The following is a 22,097-nucleotide window of genomic DNA, read 5'->3' as shown; positions in this document are numbered from 1 at the left end:
CAAAGGTAGGAGAGAGAAATTTTTATTTAAAAATTACAAATTTTACTAACCACTCAGTTTGTAATTTTACGTCATTTTTTTCTTTTATTGGCTTTTAATTTTTGTTTTGTAATAATTTCAAATTGAAAAGAAACTTAGTGATTTAATAGTTTGATTGCAAAATACCGAGGTCATTACGATAGGCAATGAGTTTTCGTTAAATGTTTGCAAATTGCAAATAATTATTCACATTCTGAATGTATTATCTAGAAAATTTCAGACGAATTAAAGCCGTCTAAACAAAATGTTACAAATTATTTTATATATCAATATTTACGTGTTGAACGATATTAAATACTTTAAGAAAATAGAGTTTTTAATTACAATATAAATTCTATAAAGGAGCGAGTTTAAATCGCCAATAATTAAGAAAGTCCTTTAAATGCATTGCAGATTTTAAAATACAATTCCGAAACATTATTATTATCATATATAAATCCTTGGAGCGGAATAATTATTTTTTAAAATTTATAGTAAATAATTATTGTCTGATAAATTGATGAATTAAAATACCATAATGTTAATTAGCAAAACGTTATCAAGTAGCAATATTAATTAATACGTAAAAGTGAATGCAACCGTAGTTTGTTAACAAATAAATTGCATTTTGTGTTTGGTACTAATGAACGTTATATATATATATATATATATATATATATATATATATATGTATATATATATATATATATGTGGTCAGCGTAAAATGTTTAAAACATCTAATAGTATTGAAGTGGTTTTGAAACGAGGATTTTAAGCCAAAAATATCGTATGATCGTATCAAAATATGTAAAAATAAAAAATTATAAAACCATTTTCTTTTAATTGAATATGAATTAATTGTGTAGCTGTATTTATTTAAAAAATTCCTATTAATGTTATTAATAATGGTGCCGTTAAAAATCGAAGAGCTTTCGAAAAGTATGGCAAGAAAATAAATTTAGTGACAGGTAACAGCGTATTATCTTTAAAATATTGAGTTAAAATCAAATATTTATAATTACTTTTATTATTACGTGCATCCCCCTATAAGTTAGAAAGTTCGATTTTCTTCATAAAATCGAAAGTACCTAACTATAAATTGTTATTTAATTGTTGATACTGCCATTGCTGAGTGGTATTAATTAGTAGGTATGTAATAAAAAATAAAAAATAAAAAAAAAACAAAGAAAAAAAAACAAAAAACAAAAAACAAAAACAAACAAAAAAGAAAACACACACACACACACAAACACACACACACACACACACACACACACACAGACACACATGAATAAACGAATAATTCGAATAATTCGAACGAAGCAACATCTTTGCAGAATTTACGGTCTTGAGAATCAATATGGCGAAGAGCCGCGTATTCGGCACCATCGAAAATATCCTCGGAAGCGGCATCAGCGTCATTCGGAGACACCAAACTCGATAGCCTCGCGGAAGATTCTATCTGCGGAAGGGCCGGAGGAAGACGAGAGGAACGTCACTACGACGAGTCCGCATTTGGAGAGGAAGAGCTTGGAAGAAGTGCAATGTCTCCGACCGGAGTACATCGTATTCACCTGGATCCTCTGTCTAATAGCACTTGCCTCGGCACTGAAGCTTTACTATTTAGTAAAAACGGCCTTGGCAACGATAATAGTCCTGGTCTATGCGGTCCTCATCCTCGTCGTGTCGAAGGATCGATTCTCCAATTGGATCGAAGAGGACCAAGATGCGTTAGTAAATCAGGCTTAAAAATTTCATTTGGTGAAAATTCTTCCTCCGGACTTCTCTTTGCTCCGTCTTTGTCGCGGAATTCTTCTTATGCTCTGGGGTCTAATGGGGCTCGAAGTTGAATAATTATAAACATTGATTTACTTCTTCCGAGCAGCTTGTTCTCAAGTACGAGGGTAAAATGCTCTGCTCCGCAAGAGAACTTTACGAACTTCTTGTTACAAAAAATAAAAAATTAAAAAATAAAAAAAATTCTGAAGATTGCATGCTACATAGTTTTAATTAAAATGTTCCTTATTGTATCTTTTCTTCTTCTTCTTCTGTTTTTATTTTTTCTTTTTTTTTCTTTTTCGTAGATTAACTTTTATTATGGATTATTATCAAGTAATCCATCTTACCTCGCAGCATTATATAATTTTTATAACGATTGAATTTGTCATTAAAAAAAATGTTTGTATTTTATTTGAGAGCCACAAGAAAGATTATATAGTATTTGATTACTTTTTCTTTTTCTTTTTTTTTCCGACTAATTACTAAGTAATCGTCAAAATGATTGTAACGATACGCGAGCAATTAACATTATTAATGTGATAAGAATTTTCTAATACGTCACTTCGGCTATTTAATTAAAAAAAAAAACATAATAAAATAACTTGATAATAATCTACGTAATTGTACGTCTATTCAGAATTAATATACAAAATTATATAAAAAAAAAAGCTTATTTCCTACCTTGCAAAGGATTTAATTAACTTTACTTAATCACACGATATACATATATATATATATATATAAATAAATAATTATTTTTTAGAATGTCAATACCACTCTCGGCCCAAATGTTAATTTTCTTGGTGATTTTCCTCGTGATGGTGACGTATCATGGTCGACTTGTCGAAGTCACATCAAGATTAGATTTTCTATGGAAGCAACAAGCTGAACGCGAGCTTTCAGATATGATCGAGTCCAGGCATAATAATATGCAATTACTGAAAAATATTCTCCCAGATCACGTGGCGCATCATTTTCTGACTCAAGATAAACCGTCCGAAGTAATTTTAGATTTTCATTATTTATTGACGCTTTGATATGTTAAAATAATACATAAGCATTGATCGTTAGTGCCGTATTTGTATAATTAACCGCTACATTTTCCGTAAAATAATAATGACTCGTTCTTTTCTCTCACTCTCTCTCTCTCTCTCTCTCTCTCTCTCTCTCTCTCTCTCTCTCTCTCTCTCTCTCTCTCTCTCTTTTAATACATTTTTTTACAATCCTCGTCCAATTTTTATCTAAAGGAAAGAAGAAAAGAGAGAGAGAGAGAGAGAGAGAGAGAGAGATAGAGAGAGAGAGAGAGAGAGAGAAAAATATACACACTTCCAAATGTTATTTTACAATTTTTATTAAGTTTCTATTCGGCATGTAATCTACTATTATATCGTAATTATTACGCTTATTATACATCTTTATAGTAAGATGCTAATTATTTTATAAAATTATAATTATCTAGGAATTGTACTCGCAGTCGAGGGATAAAGTGGGAGTTATGTTCGCTAGTGTACCAAATTTCACGGAATTTTACTCCGAGGACGTGAATAAAGGGATGGAGTGCATTCGTCTTTTAAACGAAATTATCGGTGCGTAATTATCATAATTTATATACTTATGCGTTATAAACTCTCAACATAACAATAACAATAAGTCTTGAATTATTATAGCGGATTTCGATGAATTATTGGATGAAAGACGATTTCATTGTATTGAAAAAATCAAAACGGTCGGTGCAACTTATATGGCTGCTTCTGGCTTAAATCCCTCACACAAAGTAAGCATAATATAAGTATGCTTAAACAGTTTTCTTTTTTTAATATTCATCCTTACTCATACATCCGTTGTGAATATCGAAGTAACAAAAACAATAACAAAAACAAAAAAAAAAACGAAAAGAAAAATGAAGAAGAAGAAAAAAAGAAATAATGGACATTGTAACGATTGTAGATAAAAAATGCTGACGACATGGAGCACGTATGTCGCCTCGTGGATTACGCAGTCGCGATGAGGCAGCGCCTCGAGGATGTCAATGTCCATTCGTTTAATAATTTTGACCTGAGGGTAGGCATTAGCTGCGGGCCTCTCGTGGGTGGTGTGATTGGCGCCAGGAAGCCGGTCTTCGATATCTGGGGCAACACGGTAAATGAGGCGTCACGCATGGATTCTACCGGCGTAATGGGAAAGATTCAGGTTCCTTCGGAAATCGCCAAGGTATGTCACATGCACGATTAATAATTATAAAATAGGGAGAAATTACCGGTAATGCAACTGACAAAATAACTCGTATAATGAAAATTTATCGATCTTTATGGGCATGGATTTTTTATTCGAAATAATTTCCGGACATTGCAATGGCTCTATGATTAATTGAAACTGCATTGTTTATATTTAACATCGAATGCCGAATTGAATTTAATAAACCTATTATAGAATTATATATTAGGCAATTGTAATATAATGTCGTTAGATAAAATATTATGGCACATTCATGCAGGTTTTTTTATTGCCTTTTTTTTTTTTTTTTTTTTTTTTCATCTTTTTTACTTTTTATCGACATCGAGAACGCGAATTAGGATAATTATTTAAGGTTGAGCTCGTTTGGTTTGGTTTTATTGTCAAAGTAAACCACTTTTACCATAAACCACATAGCGTACACTCTTTATCCATTAAGCATATTCAGGCATTATAGAATTTTTAGAAATATTATACACGAATACGAGAAATGATGTTTCTCATAACATTTTCATTCTAATTTATTTTAAGATGGGATATAAAAATTATCATTGTTGCATGAATATGACATTTGCGTCGTAAGCCACCGGCTGTTTCTGTAAATTCTACGTCAAACTTATTTCCTATTCGAGTTCTATTCATTTGCAACTGGAACACGAAACATTATACACTCTCATTCCATAATTTCTTTATGCGCATCAACGATGAGGCTGAAAAACTGTATTATACAATTAATATTCGATTAGAAATATAATGTGATTCGTTAAAAAAAAAAAAAAAAAAAAAAAAAAAAAAAAAAAAAATGGGTCATAGAAGCTTTAGATTGTATATACATGAAAAGAAAAAAAAAAGCGTTAATGAATAGGATGGAAAAAGTCTCTATGGCTATGTATTAAAAACATCTGTACTTTAAAGAATCTATGAAATTTCAATTAAAATTTTTATTTAAAATTAAATTTAAATTATTTCGATACTAAATACAATAATAATAGTACGTCTCAACGGATTTTACAGGTTTGATATAAAATATTAGCTTTATTCCTTCCCCGTCAAGTATATTATAAATTGCCTTGAATAACAAAAATTCTTATTTTAACATACGTAATAGCGAATTAACAAATTCATGTAGTTTTTATAGGAATTTTTAACAATACTTTCCCTAAAAATAATCTTTTAGTTTTATAATACGCAACGAAAATTGCGATATGAAATAGAAATAATATCAATTTAAGAAATTCTTTGATTTTACGATCTCAATTATTGAGCCCAAAATATCTATTTAATCGATACTAAATTTGTATGTCTTGTTGCTCTTAAAAATTCATCTTAAATATTATTTAATACATTACCGTTAAAAATTACAAAACCATTAATTTTGCCCACATCCGAAAAGCCAAAAAAATTTTTAATTATCCCTCGAGACAATGGCCTATTTTTCAAATTTTCTTTTCATAATTTTAATCAATATCCTTTTGTATATATTTAATTTTTCAAATATAAAAAACTGTGATTATTAGAAGCATTATTTGAACGAATTATTAAATTAATAATTCAATTCTACAAAATATAGAAAAAATTCCTCGGATATTAAGCTTATAAATATTTCTATTTAAATATTTAGATAATATTTATTAAGAATTCATCGTTTAATCTCGACATTGATTGGACTAAAAAAAATTGAAGTCTACATATCATGTGAAATAACGAAATTTTCAGTTATTATGTAAAGCATTGATCACGAGAGTAAACAAAAAAAGTCATCATACCTCATAAATTTTCACAGCACAAAAACATTAATAAAAATATAAAATGTTCATAATGTTTATTGTACCACCGGTTCGTTCGGCTTAAAGTATTATCGAAAAAAAAAAATAAATAAATAAAATAACGACTTAATCGGTCATTTAAACGAATAAAAGATATTATTATCTATGCAATTGCATAATGGAAGCTTCAGGATATATAAACTTTATTATTTAATTCGTAGGTAAATTAATCGCATAAAAGGCCGTAAATAATTTTCTCTTTTCGTTATAGAATTTTAAAACTTTTGATGGATATGCTTCATTTACTTGTCAATATTTTCAAAATCTTTCCTTTGGACTTTTCGTCCGATCGACGAGTATTAAAGTCTGAAAAAACTTTTCAACATCGTTCAATTTCTTCAGCTACTTTATTACAAAATCATTGTTAATAAATTGACGCGAGTTTGAATATTTATGCGCGCGCGCGCGCACACACACACACACACACACACACACACACACATAAGAATATTCCCGCACAAATTAATTAATTTATTTATTTATTATGATGGGAAGCTTCGCGGTAAATTTTACAATTCATAACGTATAATTTATTTCAGACATTTTGATAAAGTGCCGAGAATTTTCTATGTTGCATAGGCGAACGTTAACATTGTTCCATAAAATTCAACAAAAAATCAGAATAAAATGTCTGTAAAAGCCATTGAGCATTGAGTAAAAAATTCTTACATAATTTACCCAAGTAGAAAATTTGACGCCTTAATTATTAACATTTTCGACTATTTTCAAATTAAAAGATATCGGTATCTGGCACTCCTAGACAACGAATCGATCATCCTCTCTCCAAGGGATGATTGCGACAGCTAAAATAATCGCAATCCTTAAACGTTCATCCACAATAATTATTTAACTCCCACCGCCCCGTCGCGCACTAAGCTAAAAAATAAAAAAATAAAAAAAAAAAAGAAAGAAAGAAACAAAAAAGAGTCGCTGCGATGCTCAGAAAGGGCCCATTATTTCTTCATTGCTCTCGTGTAAAAATACCAAATCCAAGTAACGATCGAAGTCTTTAACTTCGAAAGTCGAGCATCAAGGCTTATCGCCGTAATCTATCCAAAAGCATTCAGCGATGCGCAAAGCATTTGTCGACTAAGATTTATGTGCATTGGCATTAGCGTCATTCATCTAGTAAAACGAGGCTCTCTTAAAGCTTCCGTTAGCCTCGTAATGCAGACACCCGGGTAGACGAGGCGAGCCTCGACTGCCGTCGATTAATAAAGCGTCCTTGAGAAATTCAATTATTTCTCGATGTTGCAGTTCCTGGAGTCGAGGGGCTACAAGACGCAGAAGCGCGGTCTGATCGAGGTGAAGGGTAAGGGCACGATGGAGACATACTTCGTACTTGGCAAGGGGACACTACACACCGAGGGCACCTCCAGAGACCGGAGCGGCTGTCGGAGCCTCGCCGCCGTCGTTTACGGCGTCGTCCAGGCCAGGCGCAAGCAGATGCACGACTGCAGTTCCTAAGTGCAATGTTTCTTTCTGTCGAGGGCTCGGTGGGACGTGTATTGGCGATGGGGTGGGGCGAGGAGGGGAGGATAGGATAGGAGAGGCCGGGCCTTTACTCGTTGTTTTTGCAAGCACGGGCACTGTAATCTCAAAGCTTTATGAAACAGTAAGGTGGTTTTCTTCGTTTTAGCACTCGCGCCTACATATACGTGGAGATGATCCCTTGGTGCAGCAGTGCCAGAGGAGATTATCCACGCCAATTGCCGTTATATATATATATTATGTCGATCGTAGAGCGTTATCATTCTCATCAATACGGCCGTGAAAGAAAATGCACGGTATTCTCTTGGAAATGTCGAGATAGCTTATATTGTTCGCTCATTCTCGTCAGATTCTTGTTAAATGCTTGTTACGTAATAAAGAGCCAGGCTTTTCCGCTGTTCTTCGCAATGCAAGCGATAAGATTAGAGCTCCGCGATGTAATAACACTCGATTATAAAGTGACTTTAAAGTCTTAATAAGCCGGTATTGGCGAGATATTTACTGCACTGTGTGCTTGAATTTATTGTGGCGTATAATAAAGTTTTAGTCGATAGCACTAACAATGGGGAAAATGCATGGGCACAGTATTGTAAATATTTCGTTCTGCACTTAGTATTTTCAAGATAATAATAATTCGAAAATTGTCCCTTTTATTACGAGCCGTTTCAGCTTTAAGCTTAACATTGAAATAATACGATCTCCGTGTAAGGTTGATAATTAATTATAAGATATTAATCAAATTCTTAATCCGACCCAACTCAAGAGACATTTCGTGTAATCTCAAATTATGGAAACATTTATTAGTTATACAGAGGATATGAAACGTTATTTATTTAAATCTATGTACCATTCCACTAATTTAAAATTTTGAATTTGTTTTTCCTTTTTGTTTTCAAACTGTCCGACAACGTGCGGCAGAATAACAGTAGCACAAAATTTATTTCAAAGATTAGCCTTTTTTCTTTTTATCCCACCATAGCTATTTTTAGATAGATATTTTGCAGTATCAAAGCTAAATTCAATATTTATCATCTTTATACATTGGTTAGATTGACATTTTCGAATAATGGATTTTAATCGTTGTCTTTATTTTGTTCGAATGTGTAATATTCTGCGAATAAACAGCTCATTCGCTTATCATTTTTATGGTTCATTCATTGAACGTTATGAATGAAAGGTTTTTCTTATTAATTCAATAATCTTTGTTGATTTCAAACTTATAACTTGATTGTTTTATATCCGTGCGTGCTTGTCTGTGCTATTTATTTAACTTGAATTGTAAAAAAAACAATCGATTTTACTTAAAAAAAAAAAGATATATATATATATATATATATATATATATACAGGGAGAGAGAGAGAGAGAGAGAGAGAGAAAGAGATATGTGTGTGGGTGTGTGTATGCGCGCGGGCGCATTTTTACATGCTTGGTTCCTTTGTTATATTTGTCATTTGAAAATTGAAATTTCTATTTATAATGCTAATTAATATTGTATTATAGAAACGTAGAAAAGAGTTTTAAAATATGTTTATACAGAGTTGATTTAAGAGCTGTTAAACTTTAAGTAGGAAATTTAAAAAAAAAAAAAGGGGGGGGGGAGGTCGATTGACACAGAAAAATACTAAAATTCGCACTATTATATAATAAATAAAGTGAATGTAATTAATAAATAAAGTAAAAATCTAATAATTTAAATGTTCGTTTAAATGGTAGTGTTTGAAAAAGCTTCATTTCTATTTCTTAATGAATTAATTGTATAATTTTTAAAGATTTTTAAAGGAATATTTTGTATAAAAAAAAAAAGAAAAAGAAAAAAAGAAAATAATCACATTATAATAATGTTTATTTTTAATTAAATACATTACCTTTAATGCTATATATATATATATATATATATATATATATATGTATATATACAAATACATATTGTCAATAATGAAAATACAATATTTAAAGAATATTCATAATCTTCGATCGTGCAAAATTAGGAAAATAATTAGCCCATTTTTCATTTCCATACAGTTTAAAATTTGTTACACTTTCAAATACTTAATTAACGATAAATTTCGATGTGATGCTTTTAAATGTTCCAAATTAATTATCTTCGCTTCATCTTTCGGCTTTGATAATTACTAGACACGAAAATATGCATTTATAAAATAAAATTGATAAAATATAGAAAAAAAGTGGTTTAGAAAGGGTATTTTTGAGCTCAATGAAACAATGAAAAATGATTGAAAAGGAAAATATTTCATTAATTTCCCATTTATAGTTTCAATCTAATGTATTATCGTGAATTTTTATGTATTATTTGTATTACAATACTACCATGTTTAATACTACTATACAACCAACTACAATGTTTGCCTACTATATTCTACTGTTTTCTAATTCCATGATCTTAAAAATATACAAATGTAATAATTAATATAAAATGCAATTAACCGCAGATCTCTCGATTAAAGTTTTTAGCTTATTATGAAGTATATAATTTAATAAATCCAATAAGTGTTCTTCTACAAGAATAACATTACTTATAATGATATTGTCTTTGAATTATTATCAAATATGCATTGTTATAAGTCATCAAGTAATTGATAATCTTACTAACTAATATATAAATAATCTAGTGTAGATGAAAGTTGCAGGCAGCTACAATTATATTGTAAATTTCTTTTTTGTCGTCTAACATAATAATAAAGTAATTGTTACACTTAACGAAAAAAAAAAAAAAATTGTCTTTCTATATTTATTCCTACTTATTCGTATAGATTGTCGCAAGTTTTTAAACAAATACTTCAATGAATTGAAAGAAGAAAAACAGACTGCTCGTGAAAAGCTTTTCAATTGAATTCTAATATTAAGAAATTTATTTATTTATTTATTTATTCTTTCTTACAACTATGATAATATTTTATTTAGATATGATTATATCGTTTATACGCCATGAAATTATCATTTCTATTGTCCTATATTCATGACCTTTCCACCTTCTTCTTTATATTCTCTAATTATAATTGTAATAATCTATAAATATTGTTCGTAACTACTCTTTTTCTTTCAATGTCAATTCATCTAAAAGAATATGTTTGCATCAGAGCGCTAATTTTTTGTATTTATGGACCCATCATAAGTCTCTCGATCGCCCCCATTTATCAAATCTTTTATCCAACGGGAAAAATTGATCTTCTTGTGGCTAAAACCTCTAGCCACGAGTGTCATTTAGTTCAGATTGCGGTAGAACGTGCCTGAGTTGGTTGGAGTACGAGAAACTGAGAGGTGTGTTACATACTGTAAAAGGACATTTACAGAAAGATCATACGGTAAACCGATACTACGTATTCGGCCAATTCTACAATGTCTCAGCCTTAGAAATTCGTTGAGCTCTCCGTACGTGAACGCGACACTCTCGAATATTAATAATACTTACTAAGAGATAGAAGAAGCTTTGATAAAATTATGATATATATATTTTATTTTCATTTCTCCGCCGGAAGTACTTTCTCAGGCTAAATCTTAGGAATAAAAAATAAATTTGAAATTTACAAAAATAGAAAAAAAAAGTAATTCATCGTTTACTGTTAAATGTCGATAAAAATTTTTATGAGATAAAGAAAAATTTCTCTGTCGAGATAGAAATTTACGATTAATTAATTACAGTCAAACGAGCATAATTACTCATTGGAGTGAAAAATAAACTATCAAAGCTATCCTTGTTTTTCTCTTATCTTTTTTCTTCTTTTAATTATTATAATAATACGAGTGATGTTGTTTTCTAATGGCGTTGTCGCGCTTATTAATGTAATGGACGGTTAAATAAATCTTCCTTTATAATTCAATTTAAGCATCACACTTGCTATCGTGGCAAAATTACGTCTTACCTAAACATTATTGAACTCGCATTAATCAAAACTAGAAGCTTAAGAAGTTAGACTGTCGAGCTTTTAGATGGCGACATTGTTTCCTCGAAAATGATTTTCGTACAATCGTGCACGTACCTCGAACTAATTATTTGCCTCTTTAATCGACGAACGAGGTTGATTATTCTCCGTGATTCAGTCAGTGACAACAAAATGCTTCAAGGTCGTCTCTATTTCGCGACCGTCGACTCTAGCATCGATCCATTACAAAAGCGACCCCTTTGCCTCAACCGAAAATTGCGATAAAACGCGAATAATTAATTGGGCCGTTGCCATTGTCACATTTAATTTTCGTCATTAATGGTAATCGATCGACGATACCACGAGCTTTTCGAGGCTTTTTTTCAACGACTTGACTGTTTCTCGCACGCTACGATCTACTACGCTGTCATTGCATTCAGCGGGACAAAATCATTTAATTATAATTTCAATTCTATCACCTCGTTCTAAGCGAGCAGAATTCCGTCTCTGCGTACACGCTCTTTGGTTAGAAATAATAAACAATCTTATTATGAAGAGGGCTTGAGGTGAAAATAAGGGGCGGCTGGGTCGTTTAAAATAAGCGAATGGATTGGATGCAACGACGTCGTCGGGGCTCGAGTGGATTTTCCAGCGCTGCTTTTCCCAGGCTTCCATGTATCTTTAAGCTTCGCCAAGTTCTCCTTTATATCGCTTTGTTTTGCCACCGAAGCGAGCACATTAAGCTCAGTCAAATTAAGGCAATAAATTAGGCTCGATATTTCATATCGATTTATTGGATTCACCTGGCTTTTAGCTACATCACTTTTGCATATCCATTGCCAATTAAAACTTCATTGCCAGCAGCAGTATTATCATGATAATGCTAATGGAGTCGATTCAATTTACTCGCTTTCCTCGCCACCCATTTATGATACTCTACTTACTTTTCTTATTCCTTACATTTCTTTTTTCTTCTATTTATTTATAAAATTAGTTATTCTGCACTTAGTTAAATAAAATAGACGTCTTTAGAACAACATTCGTGTTCGTTCTTGAACTCGAGTCAATGTGATTTTTTTTTTTTTTTTTTCATGCATTAAGATAATGGCTGACAAGGCTCTCTAATGGCACCGCAACAATTTTCTTTTTCATTACTCGGCTCGCTATTTCCATCGAACACGGTATTTTCTAGGGTGAAAAATGCCTCTTTTACTTCGTAAATTATATCCGTTCGAGGTAATGACGTAGGCGCCGAATACATGAGAAGGCTATCGATAAAACATATCAACCTTACATTTACGCGCATGTTGCACACTCTTCGTACATTTTTCTTTACGAGTGAATGGGAAAGAATCGGAAAGAAATCTGCAAGGGATGGCTCGCTATCGGCCACGTTCCCCGACCAAAAATTTCTTGCCCGAATACTTGAAGAAACGGACGAAAAAAGTGCATTAGGCATTACGTTAATCTATCTTCTTTCAACTTTTTCATAAGACGACTTACAACGAAATCCTCATTTAAATTAGAATAAGATATAAAGGAAGGCCGCTTATCTCGCGGTATATGCAGAATGTAGACTCGAAGTATTCTGAAAACATAAATGACTCTTGGCTCTTTAAAACAACCTCTTCCACGCGCAAAAAAATATTTTAACTTTTAAAATTTAATCAATTGATAAAAAAAAAAAAAAAAAAATCTTTTAAATTGATACGTCGTGTTTCTACTTGCTCGCTCATCTATGCTCATTTCATTTTTCTTGAACAATATATATATATGTTTTTTATATATGTTTAAATATATATATATATATATATTTAAAGATTTAAAGTACATGGATCAATCGATTATTTATTGTTTACCACACCATGAAACATAAACCTTACGTATTTTCATGCCCGAATCATTTTCATGGGGCCAATAACATCACATCGCATGGATATAAAAGATTCGTATAATTCGAGCTAATGACGGGCACGCGAAATTACGCAATCGAGCGACGGTTACGGAAAGAGAGGCCGATACCTGTAACGAGCCAACTAGCGACAGGATAACGTACGGATAACGAAATAAAACGAAATATGCCGGATGAATATTAATGTTGCGCGAAGCTCTTTACAGCCACGCGTGGGGCTTCTCTACGAGGATTTCTCGGTTGGCAGAGTTTGACGAAGACAGATGGAACGCCGAAAAAGTGATTCAATCACTTGGTAGCCCTTCTCAGCAACAAATGCAATGTAGAATTCTCAAGGATTCGAGTGAGCCAAACGAATGTCGCATACAAATTCGTATTAAGCATCGTCTTTCCATTAACAATATAAATATTATTATTCGATATTATTACAAATAGTATTATGATTATCATCGGTATCTGTTACTACATTGATATTCACTATGTTATACCTGAAACTAAAAGTTTCTTTATTAAAAGCGAGTATATTAAATTCCTAAAATATTTCCATACGTTTATCTGCTTTGAATGCAAATACTCGTTGATGTATTATTCATTTTAATTTGTCATTTAAATCAGTGTATGAAAAGTTGCTTATCGGATAATTCGTGCAATATTCGTCTGATACAGAAAATAATATCAAAATAAAATGTCTACTTAAAGATATTTCATGAAAATACAAATTGTAATTTTTCATTCGCTATATACAAGAATTCAATAGTTAAAACCGTGTATAATTGTTAAAAGTACCGGATATCCTATCCAATTATTCGTCCAAACGACGAATAATAACTACATTTCCTAAAGTCTGTAAAGCAATTACTGAGTTCAGGAGAATAATCTATATCGTATTGGCGAATGTAATAATCTGGATGAAATATTAAAACTTATTACGTATGACATTGCACGAAGTATCGCAAACGCAAGTGCACGAGTCCTGTTTGAATTCTATTATTAAATAAAAGTAAGATGTACAGCCAATTGACGAAAGAATAATATAAGGAGTCTGAGGAGAACCAGAGCGAACCTTGGAGCCATCGAAGGATTGGAGAGGATCGTACAATCAATATTGACGTGGAGAAAGTAGGATGAATGCCCGAGGTTGAGGAAGGATTGGTAATTGGGATCGGCGACTCGACTCAGGATCGATCTTGACGAGAGTTTGTTTGTTTGTTTGTTTTGTTTGTTTGTTTGTTTTTGTTTTTTTTTTTGTTTTTGTTTTTGTTTTTGTTTTTCTTTTTGTTTTTGTTTTAACGATATCCTCTCACAACGCGTAGCGATGAAAAAATGTATCGAATGATTATCCGAGTTACGGGCATTTTCAAGCTGCGCAATTGGAGAATTTCCATATCTAGATATTTAAGCGTTTAAAGAAATTGTTATTCTAATATTGCCAGCGCATGCTCAGTTTCGAGTCTTTCCGATAAACACAAATCTCTTGATAAGAAGTTCGAATCGCATTGCCATCTACATTTCGTTTCCTCCATTGTATAAATAAATAAACATAATCGCGCCTGCAATTACATTCCAATTCAATTCGAATTCGACACTCTCGGCCTCAAAAAAAAATACATAATATCTTTCTCGTTTTCAAGATTTTCTACTTGGAACGACAAAGATTCAAAGATTTTCGCGGCAAATAATCGATGTACTTTTTATACTTTTATCCTACGACTAGGTAATCTTAATGCCAAAGACTCGGGTTTTTCGAGTCCACGAATCTTGCAAAAAAAAAAAAGAAAAAAAGGATAAGTAGATTTCCTTATCAGCTGCGAAAGAAAAAAGATGGCAATTGCTTCAGACCGTGATGTAACGATATTAAGTATCTGATAAATTTTGAGTTTGTGCCGCAACGTGGAAATGGGTTCTTTTAAAAAAGCATTAAAAGAGTATTTTTAAGAGTGCATTATTAGTTTATAAACGGTAATTTAACTGTTTTATTTAAAATTTGGCTTGGCGTTATTATAATAGCAAAGAGTTAATGAAGTATTTACCTAATTATTTATCGAAGACCTACGTATTCTCTCTTTCTCTCTCTCTCTAACTCTGCCCCACTCTCCTTTTACTTTATAAAGAATTTGTTAACGAATTTTAATACCTAAGAAGAAATATGGAAGATATTTTATTGCTGCTCGTATTTACTGAACTACAATCATCTTATAAGGAATGATGAAATGGAGTTTGTTTGAAATGCATTAGATAAATGGGAAAAGGAAACTGTCTATATGAAAACTTCGCCCGCCGTATCGTTGTATGTCATGTTAAAATACATGATTTGTGGCTCTTTGAAGTCCAAGGAAGAGAAAAAATTCTCTCTGCGCCCCTTTTATTTTTAAAACGAATATTATCATATTTTAATTAAAACTATTGTAGTGTATTCATTTATAATATTTTAGGACTATGTCCCAGTAAATTTACTATGCAATAACAAACAAATTGTCTACTATGTGTGTATATATATATATATATATATATATATGTTTATTATAATATTCTTTAGCTAAGTAATAAACGAAAAGGGTGCCAATCTACACTGGAACAAGGATAACAAATTGCTTTTTCATCGCACGTTTTTAACAATTATTTCATCAATCTCCTTGCCGATTAGCAGCTTACGATTTAATATAAAAATGTCTATCAGATTATAAAAGTGAATACGTACTTTAAGATGTACTACATAGTATAAAATGATATGAGGTTGTTAGATTATTTGAGGATAACTCGAAGCAATCGTAGGTGGATATTTGTAATACTTATGTCAAGCCATATGTACTGCAAAGTACTGTAGTTACCATCTCAAACTTTTATCTCATGGTGATAAGCACAGCTTAGGCAAAAGTCGAGGGGTTGAATTTATTTTACTTGTCGTTAATTATAAAAAAAAAACGACGATGTTACAGAGGACATTTGTTGACATTCGATGACTTTTGTTCAAGAAAAACAAAGCACCAAACAAACAAAAAGTTATCGTTATTCTAAATACATTACACAATAGGCATTTTCTCTTTTACGTTTAAAATAAAATCTTGGCAATAGCATTATAAATTACGAGTTTAATTGTTATTTTTGAATAGGCCGAGGAAATTACGAAAATAATCCATATTTTAAATACAATGTGTATTTAGTACATAACACGCAAAATTTTATTTAAATAAAGACATTTTGTACAGCATCCGACTAAATCAGCATTAATTACCATATTTACCGAATTCATTAATAAAAATTGCGTTGATAAAGAAGCATAAAAATATTTAACGACTTAATAAAGTATTGTATAATTACTTTTATGTAAAGATTTAATAAATGTGTGCAATAAGAATTCAAAGGTTGGCTTTATTTTCATATTAAATGATATAACGATGCACAAGTAGGACAAATTTTTTCCTAAAATACTTTAATTAATTGAAGGAATTTTGTAAATTATGCTTGAAAATGCTAAAGGAATATGAATACTTTTTATATAATATATCTAAGCGAATTTCTATGTAAAATTAATTGCATTAAGTGAAATTAATTGAATTCTTGGATTTATGTAATTTATGGGAAGAGTAGCTATTATAGTAATTACACGGATCAATATAATATTAAACAAATAATACAATACAAATTGAATATATGATACAGTATAGTATAATATAATAATAATATCTTCTTTACAATAATGTCAAAAAATATAGTTGGAACCTTTTAATTTTAAATCTTCGAATACATTTATCATCTATACAAATATTTATATAATTATGTTTATATTTTCATTCGACTGCTTTTAGCAAATATAATTAATTATCCATTAATCCAATAATTACCAAAGAATGGACCGAAAAGCATTATTATTATTATTATTATTGCGATTTAATATTTATTGAATGCATTACATTGGAACGTAAATAATTTAAAATTACTTTTAAAAAATAATAAAAATGTTATCATAATTCGTGTAAAAAATGTATTGAAATAATGAAATAGAAATTTTTAATTAATTAACTTAGAAAGCAACGAGATAACATTTTTTTTTTTATATTTATAATGATAATACGGTTGGAGTTGCTTTGGAAGAGACAGGATTCTGAGGTCCAGAAGGAGAACTGGAATAAAGGAGCACAGAAGCAAGTCTTTGGAGTACATCTCTCTTCTCTTCTCTCTCTCTCTCTCTCTCTCTCTCTGTAATGAGTTGCTCGAGATGCTGCCAACGATAAGGTGCAGATGCACTTGATCTCCGAATCTCAAAGATACGTCTCATTTTATAACAAAGTGGTAGTCGATATCTCGCGCCTCTCGCCCCATTCTTCCCTCTTTTTTCCTCCCCTCGATAATGCATCGGCAACCTGGCACGTTCGCCAAACACTTCACACATATACATACACACGCTGTGCATTGAGTAAGGTAATCGCGCATATCAATCTCATATGTAAAAGTGTATATTTTCGACTAGACAAATTTTCCTCAGCCTCGATACTTTTGTTTATCAATATATAATAACGGAAAATTTTACTTATTTTCAATCTTATATTCGCTGTTTATTTATTAAATTTAGATAAATCATGAAATGTTGAAAAATAAAAGAGAAAAAATCAATAGTAATAATTAATTTTACAGCGTTGATGCGCCGTATTGTTTTGTTTACGAATTGTCATCTCTATAAGTCTAAAATATTTGACTTAACAATTGTTTCAATAATATCGATTTTTTATCACTTTTTGCCTTTTACATTTTTTTCATGTCGATAAATAATTTATTATTTACGCATTATTTGGCAGTTATTATTCGGATTGATTATTTCGTTATAAATTAAATGAATAAAAATTTCGATTGCCCGTAGTATGATAATATCAAAACTACAAAAATAAATGACCCTTATCAAACAAGTATGAAAACATCGATAATAATTATAAACTATTTACGTTTCTTATTGATATTTAGCAAAATCATACACCAATGCTAATTAATAGACTTTTAGTGCGTCGTTCAATATTCCTTTCTAAATAAATCGACAATTTGTATTAGTGAAATTGTAAAACGAAAATTCGTTTAATGCAGAGAGCATCGCATACACCAGTGCCTCTCAACCAATAAAATTCTGTAACATGCAATGATATATATTCACGTACATAATCATGTACATACGCATACTAATTATGCTCGAATTAACGAACGGTATGTTCTTAAATGACAATTGATTTTTTTCTCAACTCGAAGCGTTGCTTTGTTCCGAGAATGGGATACCGCCGATGCGACCTTGAAATCATTCGCATAATTTAATCGACGCGTATCGTGTTTTAGTTGCTCGCAAGTTCTAACGTATTTAACGAAGTTAGAAAATGAACCCGAGGCCAGGGAAGATATAATCAGTGCACGGAACTCGAATTCACAATTAAATAACCGAGTTTTTAAAACTATTGGAGCTCGCTGTAGTATACAACCAGCCAAACCCGTGGCTTCTCCACTTAATCTAAACATAAGAAGAGCGAGATAATTCGTGTAGAAGACTGAAAAAACAATGACGTTCTAGCTGAGCTTTTAATTTTACGCCAAACCAACACTTCTTTTATTTCGTTAATCTACTGCCCAGCATTTATTCCAATTAACGAGTCCAATATTTATACCAAATAAAGACAACAGCCTACTCAAGCTATTTGTTCCATGTCAGAGAGATAGTAGATATATAGATAGATAGATAGATAGATAGAGAGAGAGAGAGAGAGAGAGAGAGAGAGAGAGAGAGAGGCATATGCAGATTAATTAAATTTTAAGCTCTTAGCAAAATAAGTATTCCACGTCTTCTGCAATATCAATTACTATTAATGTTTTAATGGTTGGCACAATTTTGCAACTTTCGGCACTTACCGACACTTAATATACTTGCGGGCACGTTGCTTTCTTTCTCCTTTTTTTCTCCTCGACATCCATGAAAATTTCCTGACCTTTAATACAGGGGCGAGTTCATACTATACGGAGCGCATGAAACTGCAAGAGTAATTCGATTCAAGTTTATCCTTCTTACTCTCATGGGCCCCTTCTGAATTCCGTATCTTAACACGGCTTTTCTCATGTCCCGTAATACGTAAGTAGTAAGTAAGTAGCCTTTGTGATATTTATACTTTTCACATCGAGTGCGCTGTAGATTATATGCGCTGCTGAGCTATCGAGCAGCACTATGTAAATTCAATTTATTTGAATGTTATTGTTAAATGTTGCCTGCTACCTCGCCGGGACGTATTCAACCGCTGACGTATGTCCTGTCGCATGAGGTATCACACTCCGTAAGTGAAATATCGTGGATCGTTACTTGATCGATATGAGATGGAAAGTAAAATTGACCCCCAAGGTTTTTCCGGATAAGGATCGCAGATTACGCGAGCGCCTAGAGAAATGATAAAAAAAAAACAAACAAAAAAAAAACAAAAAAAAAAAAAAAAAAAAAAAAAAAAAAAAAAAAAACTGTGGCTGCTAGGCTGTCAAGAAAAACCAAAAAAGATATCGTTGCAGCGAGACTTGGTTATCGAGATTAATTCATTCACTGACATCGACTGAGACGACGTGGATGCATGCAAGAAGCGCGAGCAAAGTCGCCAAACTTGCTTTATTAGATTCCTCGAGCGCTTGTGCTTGCCCCATTTTGGCAAATCTTTGGCAAACTCGAGCTAATCGTGGCAAATAAAGGATTTTCTCATCTCGCCTGGGACACAGATACAAGATTAATAAAATGTATGTTTGACTGACGACTATAGATCAATAAGGCTAATGTGTTGCGAATTATTAAAGGCGCTTCTTATTCATGCATATCTGGTTGCTTTCGGTAGCTTTTCAAGTAATCACGGGTATTACGATGGCTAGGAATAGCGAATCCTTGATATAATGCTCCTTCAAGCCAACCAGTGATATAGATAATTTTACTCAATGTATAAAAAAAAAAATCAAAAAAAAAAAAAAAAAAAATAAAAAAAAAGGAATATAAATAAGATAAAAAAAGATACGGGTTAGAGATGGTGTATTAGATAATTTTTGGTTTATTAATAATAAAAAAATGCCAATACAAGTAATGGTCCATAGCTGCATTATAATCGCGTTAACATTTTGTATCAATGGACCTTGTGAGCCGAACGTTTACTCGGCATTATTACGAAGAAACCCTTGACTCCTACAAAGAAATAAGGAACAAAGGGAGGAGACACAGTGATAGAAAAAGAAATAAAATTCAATAGAACATCCATTGCATCGAGAGAAGGAAAGGGTGATGGTGGTGTGGGTTTGAGGGTAGGGGTAGGGGGAGGTGGAGGTGAAGGTGGGGTGATTGTACGACGACGGACTGTATGACAAAGGCAGAGACGTAGATATGAAAACCAGTTAAGAGTAGGTATGATTCAAATACATAAAGTATGATTGTAGAATCGTAGAAGAAATTTGAGGAAGAGAAAATCATAAATGTTGAAATATCTCGCGTCAAAGAGCAAGTTTTATAATAATCAGAGGTACAAATTATTTTACTGTAAAAATAAAAATTATTCGTAAATTTTGTCAAATCTGATGAAGCGATTTTCATTATTTCATCATTATACATTAGACTTAAAATTATCCTTTATTACATTGATAAATTACCAAATCAATTTATCCAATTATTAATGAGTATAATTAATGAGCAAATATATTAACGTCACAACGTGCTTAAAAAAAAAAAAAAAAAAAAAAAATATGTGAAACTTAATAACAAGGATAATGCAAATAGTGGACATTGGATCAAATGGAATTTACAATGACAATAATTGTTAAGTTTTTTAATTGTTTTAATTTGTAGATCGGTAGACATTATTTACTTTGACTTATTTACAAAGTAGATGTATAGAACCGTCTTGATTAGAACACAATTTAAAGGTATTTTTTATATAATAAATAAGATAAGTATGAATTATGCAACAACAACAAAAAAAAAAACAAAACAGAAAAACAATCAACCAATGGCAATTACAAGTTTTATACAAAAATGGTAAATAAACAATATTTAAATATAATTTAATATGGGCTTGACAATAATAGTTGTGGTAATATAGTAAGAAAATATTACCATAAGACTAATAAAATTTATATAAAATTCAGAGTATTTTTAGGAGAAGAAAAATATATCATTTAAATAAAAACGATCGATTAATATTCATCGATTCAAGTCATAGTCGCATAACATTTATCAACTATATCGTATAAAAATTATAAAATTTATTTATCTAAAATTGTAGTGAAACAAAATGCGATTGAGGAATATATTTATATTTTAATATATTTTACAGAAAATTTAACTTTTTATCAAAATAGCATTATGAATTATGAACAATATGTCTTTAAAATTTAATTAATCAATTTGTAAAATTAATAAAATTTGTTGGAATATTTTATAATTTTATAATTAATGAATGACGAAAACCTGAGACAAATAATTCATTAGCTGAATTACCTACGTGCGAACAAGCTGTTTGAATTTTCACAAATAAATTGTTTCTCTAAATAATGCTTATAATAATTATTCATAAAGCAACGTAGGTTTTTAAGAAGCTAAAAAAAAAAAAAAAAAAAAAAAAAAAAAAAAAAAAATGTCCGCTTCGTGTTTATTAATGAAAGTAATTATTCATGAAAGTCTATTTAGGCTATTTTTAAAAATTTGAATTTTAAACAGTCCACCACCCAATATTTTTACTCTCAAACTTGCATTAAAATTTCCTCTTAATTTCGTACATCCTAGTTAATTAAAGTTAATTGACCGTAAATTAGACATAATAGTGTTCCATTATAATTCAAGGTCACTTGGTATATAGGAAAACAAAAAAAAAAACAAAAAAAAAAAAAGCTAGTGACGTTGTAGAGTGGCTTTCGATCGATGAATTCTTACGATTTTGATGAATATCTTATTGACTCTGATAATACATGACCTCGAA

General features: G+C 31.1%; 1 protein-coding gene across 1 annotated transcript in view; it reads left to right on the top strand.

Annotated features, from left to right (window-relative positions):
• Positions 1 to 7,350, top strand: part of Adcy8 (adenylyl cyclase 78C) — a 44,841-nt gene extending 37,491 nt beyond the window's left edge. Inside the window, exons 16-21 of the mRNA XM_011506763.1 lie at positions 1,356 to 1,748; positions 2,561 to 2,798; positions 3,257 to 3,383; positions 3,465 to 3,571; positions 3,745 to 4,008; positions 7,113 to 7,350. Coding sequence (XP_011505065.1) covers positions 1,356 to 1,748; positions 2,561 to 2,798; positions 3,257 to 3,383; positions 3,465 to 3,571; positions 3,745 to 4,008; positions 7,113 to 7,322 — 1,339 coding nt within the window. The 3' untranslated portion in view covers positions 7,323 to 7,350. The remainder of the gene's footprint in view (positions 1 to 1,355; positions 1,749 to 2,560; positions 2,799 to 3,256; positions 3,384 to 3,464; positions 3,572 to 3,744; positions 4,009 to 7,112) is intronic.
• The last annotated feature ends 14,747 nt before the right edge of the window (positions 7,351 to 22,097 follow it).

This window comes from Ceratosolen solmsi, unplaced genomic scaffold, assembly GCF_000503995.2.
Source record: "Ceratosolen solmsi marchali unplaced genomic scaffold, CerSol_1.0 scaffold6, whole genome shotgun sequence".
Taxonomy (NCBI): domain Eukaryota; kingdom Metazoa; phylum Arthropoda; class Insecta; order Hymenoptera; family Agaonidae; genus Ceratosolen; species Ceratosolen solmsi.
Note: the sequence above shows the minus strand (reverse complement) of the source record. Positions and strands in the feature narration are given on the sequence as shown.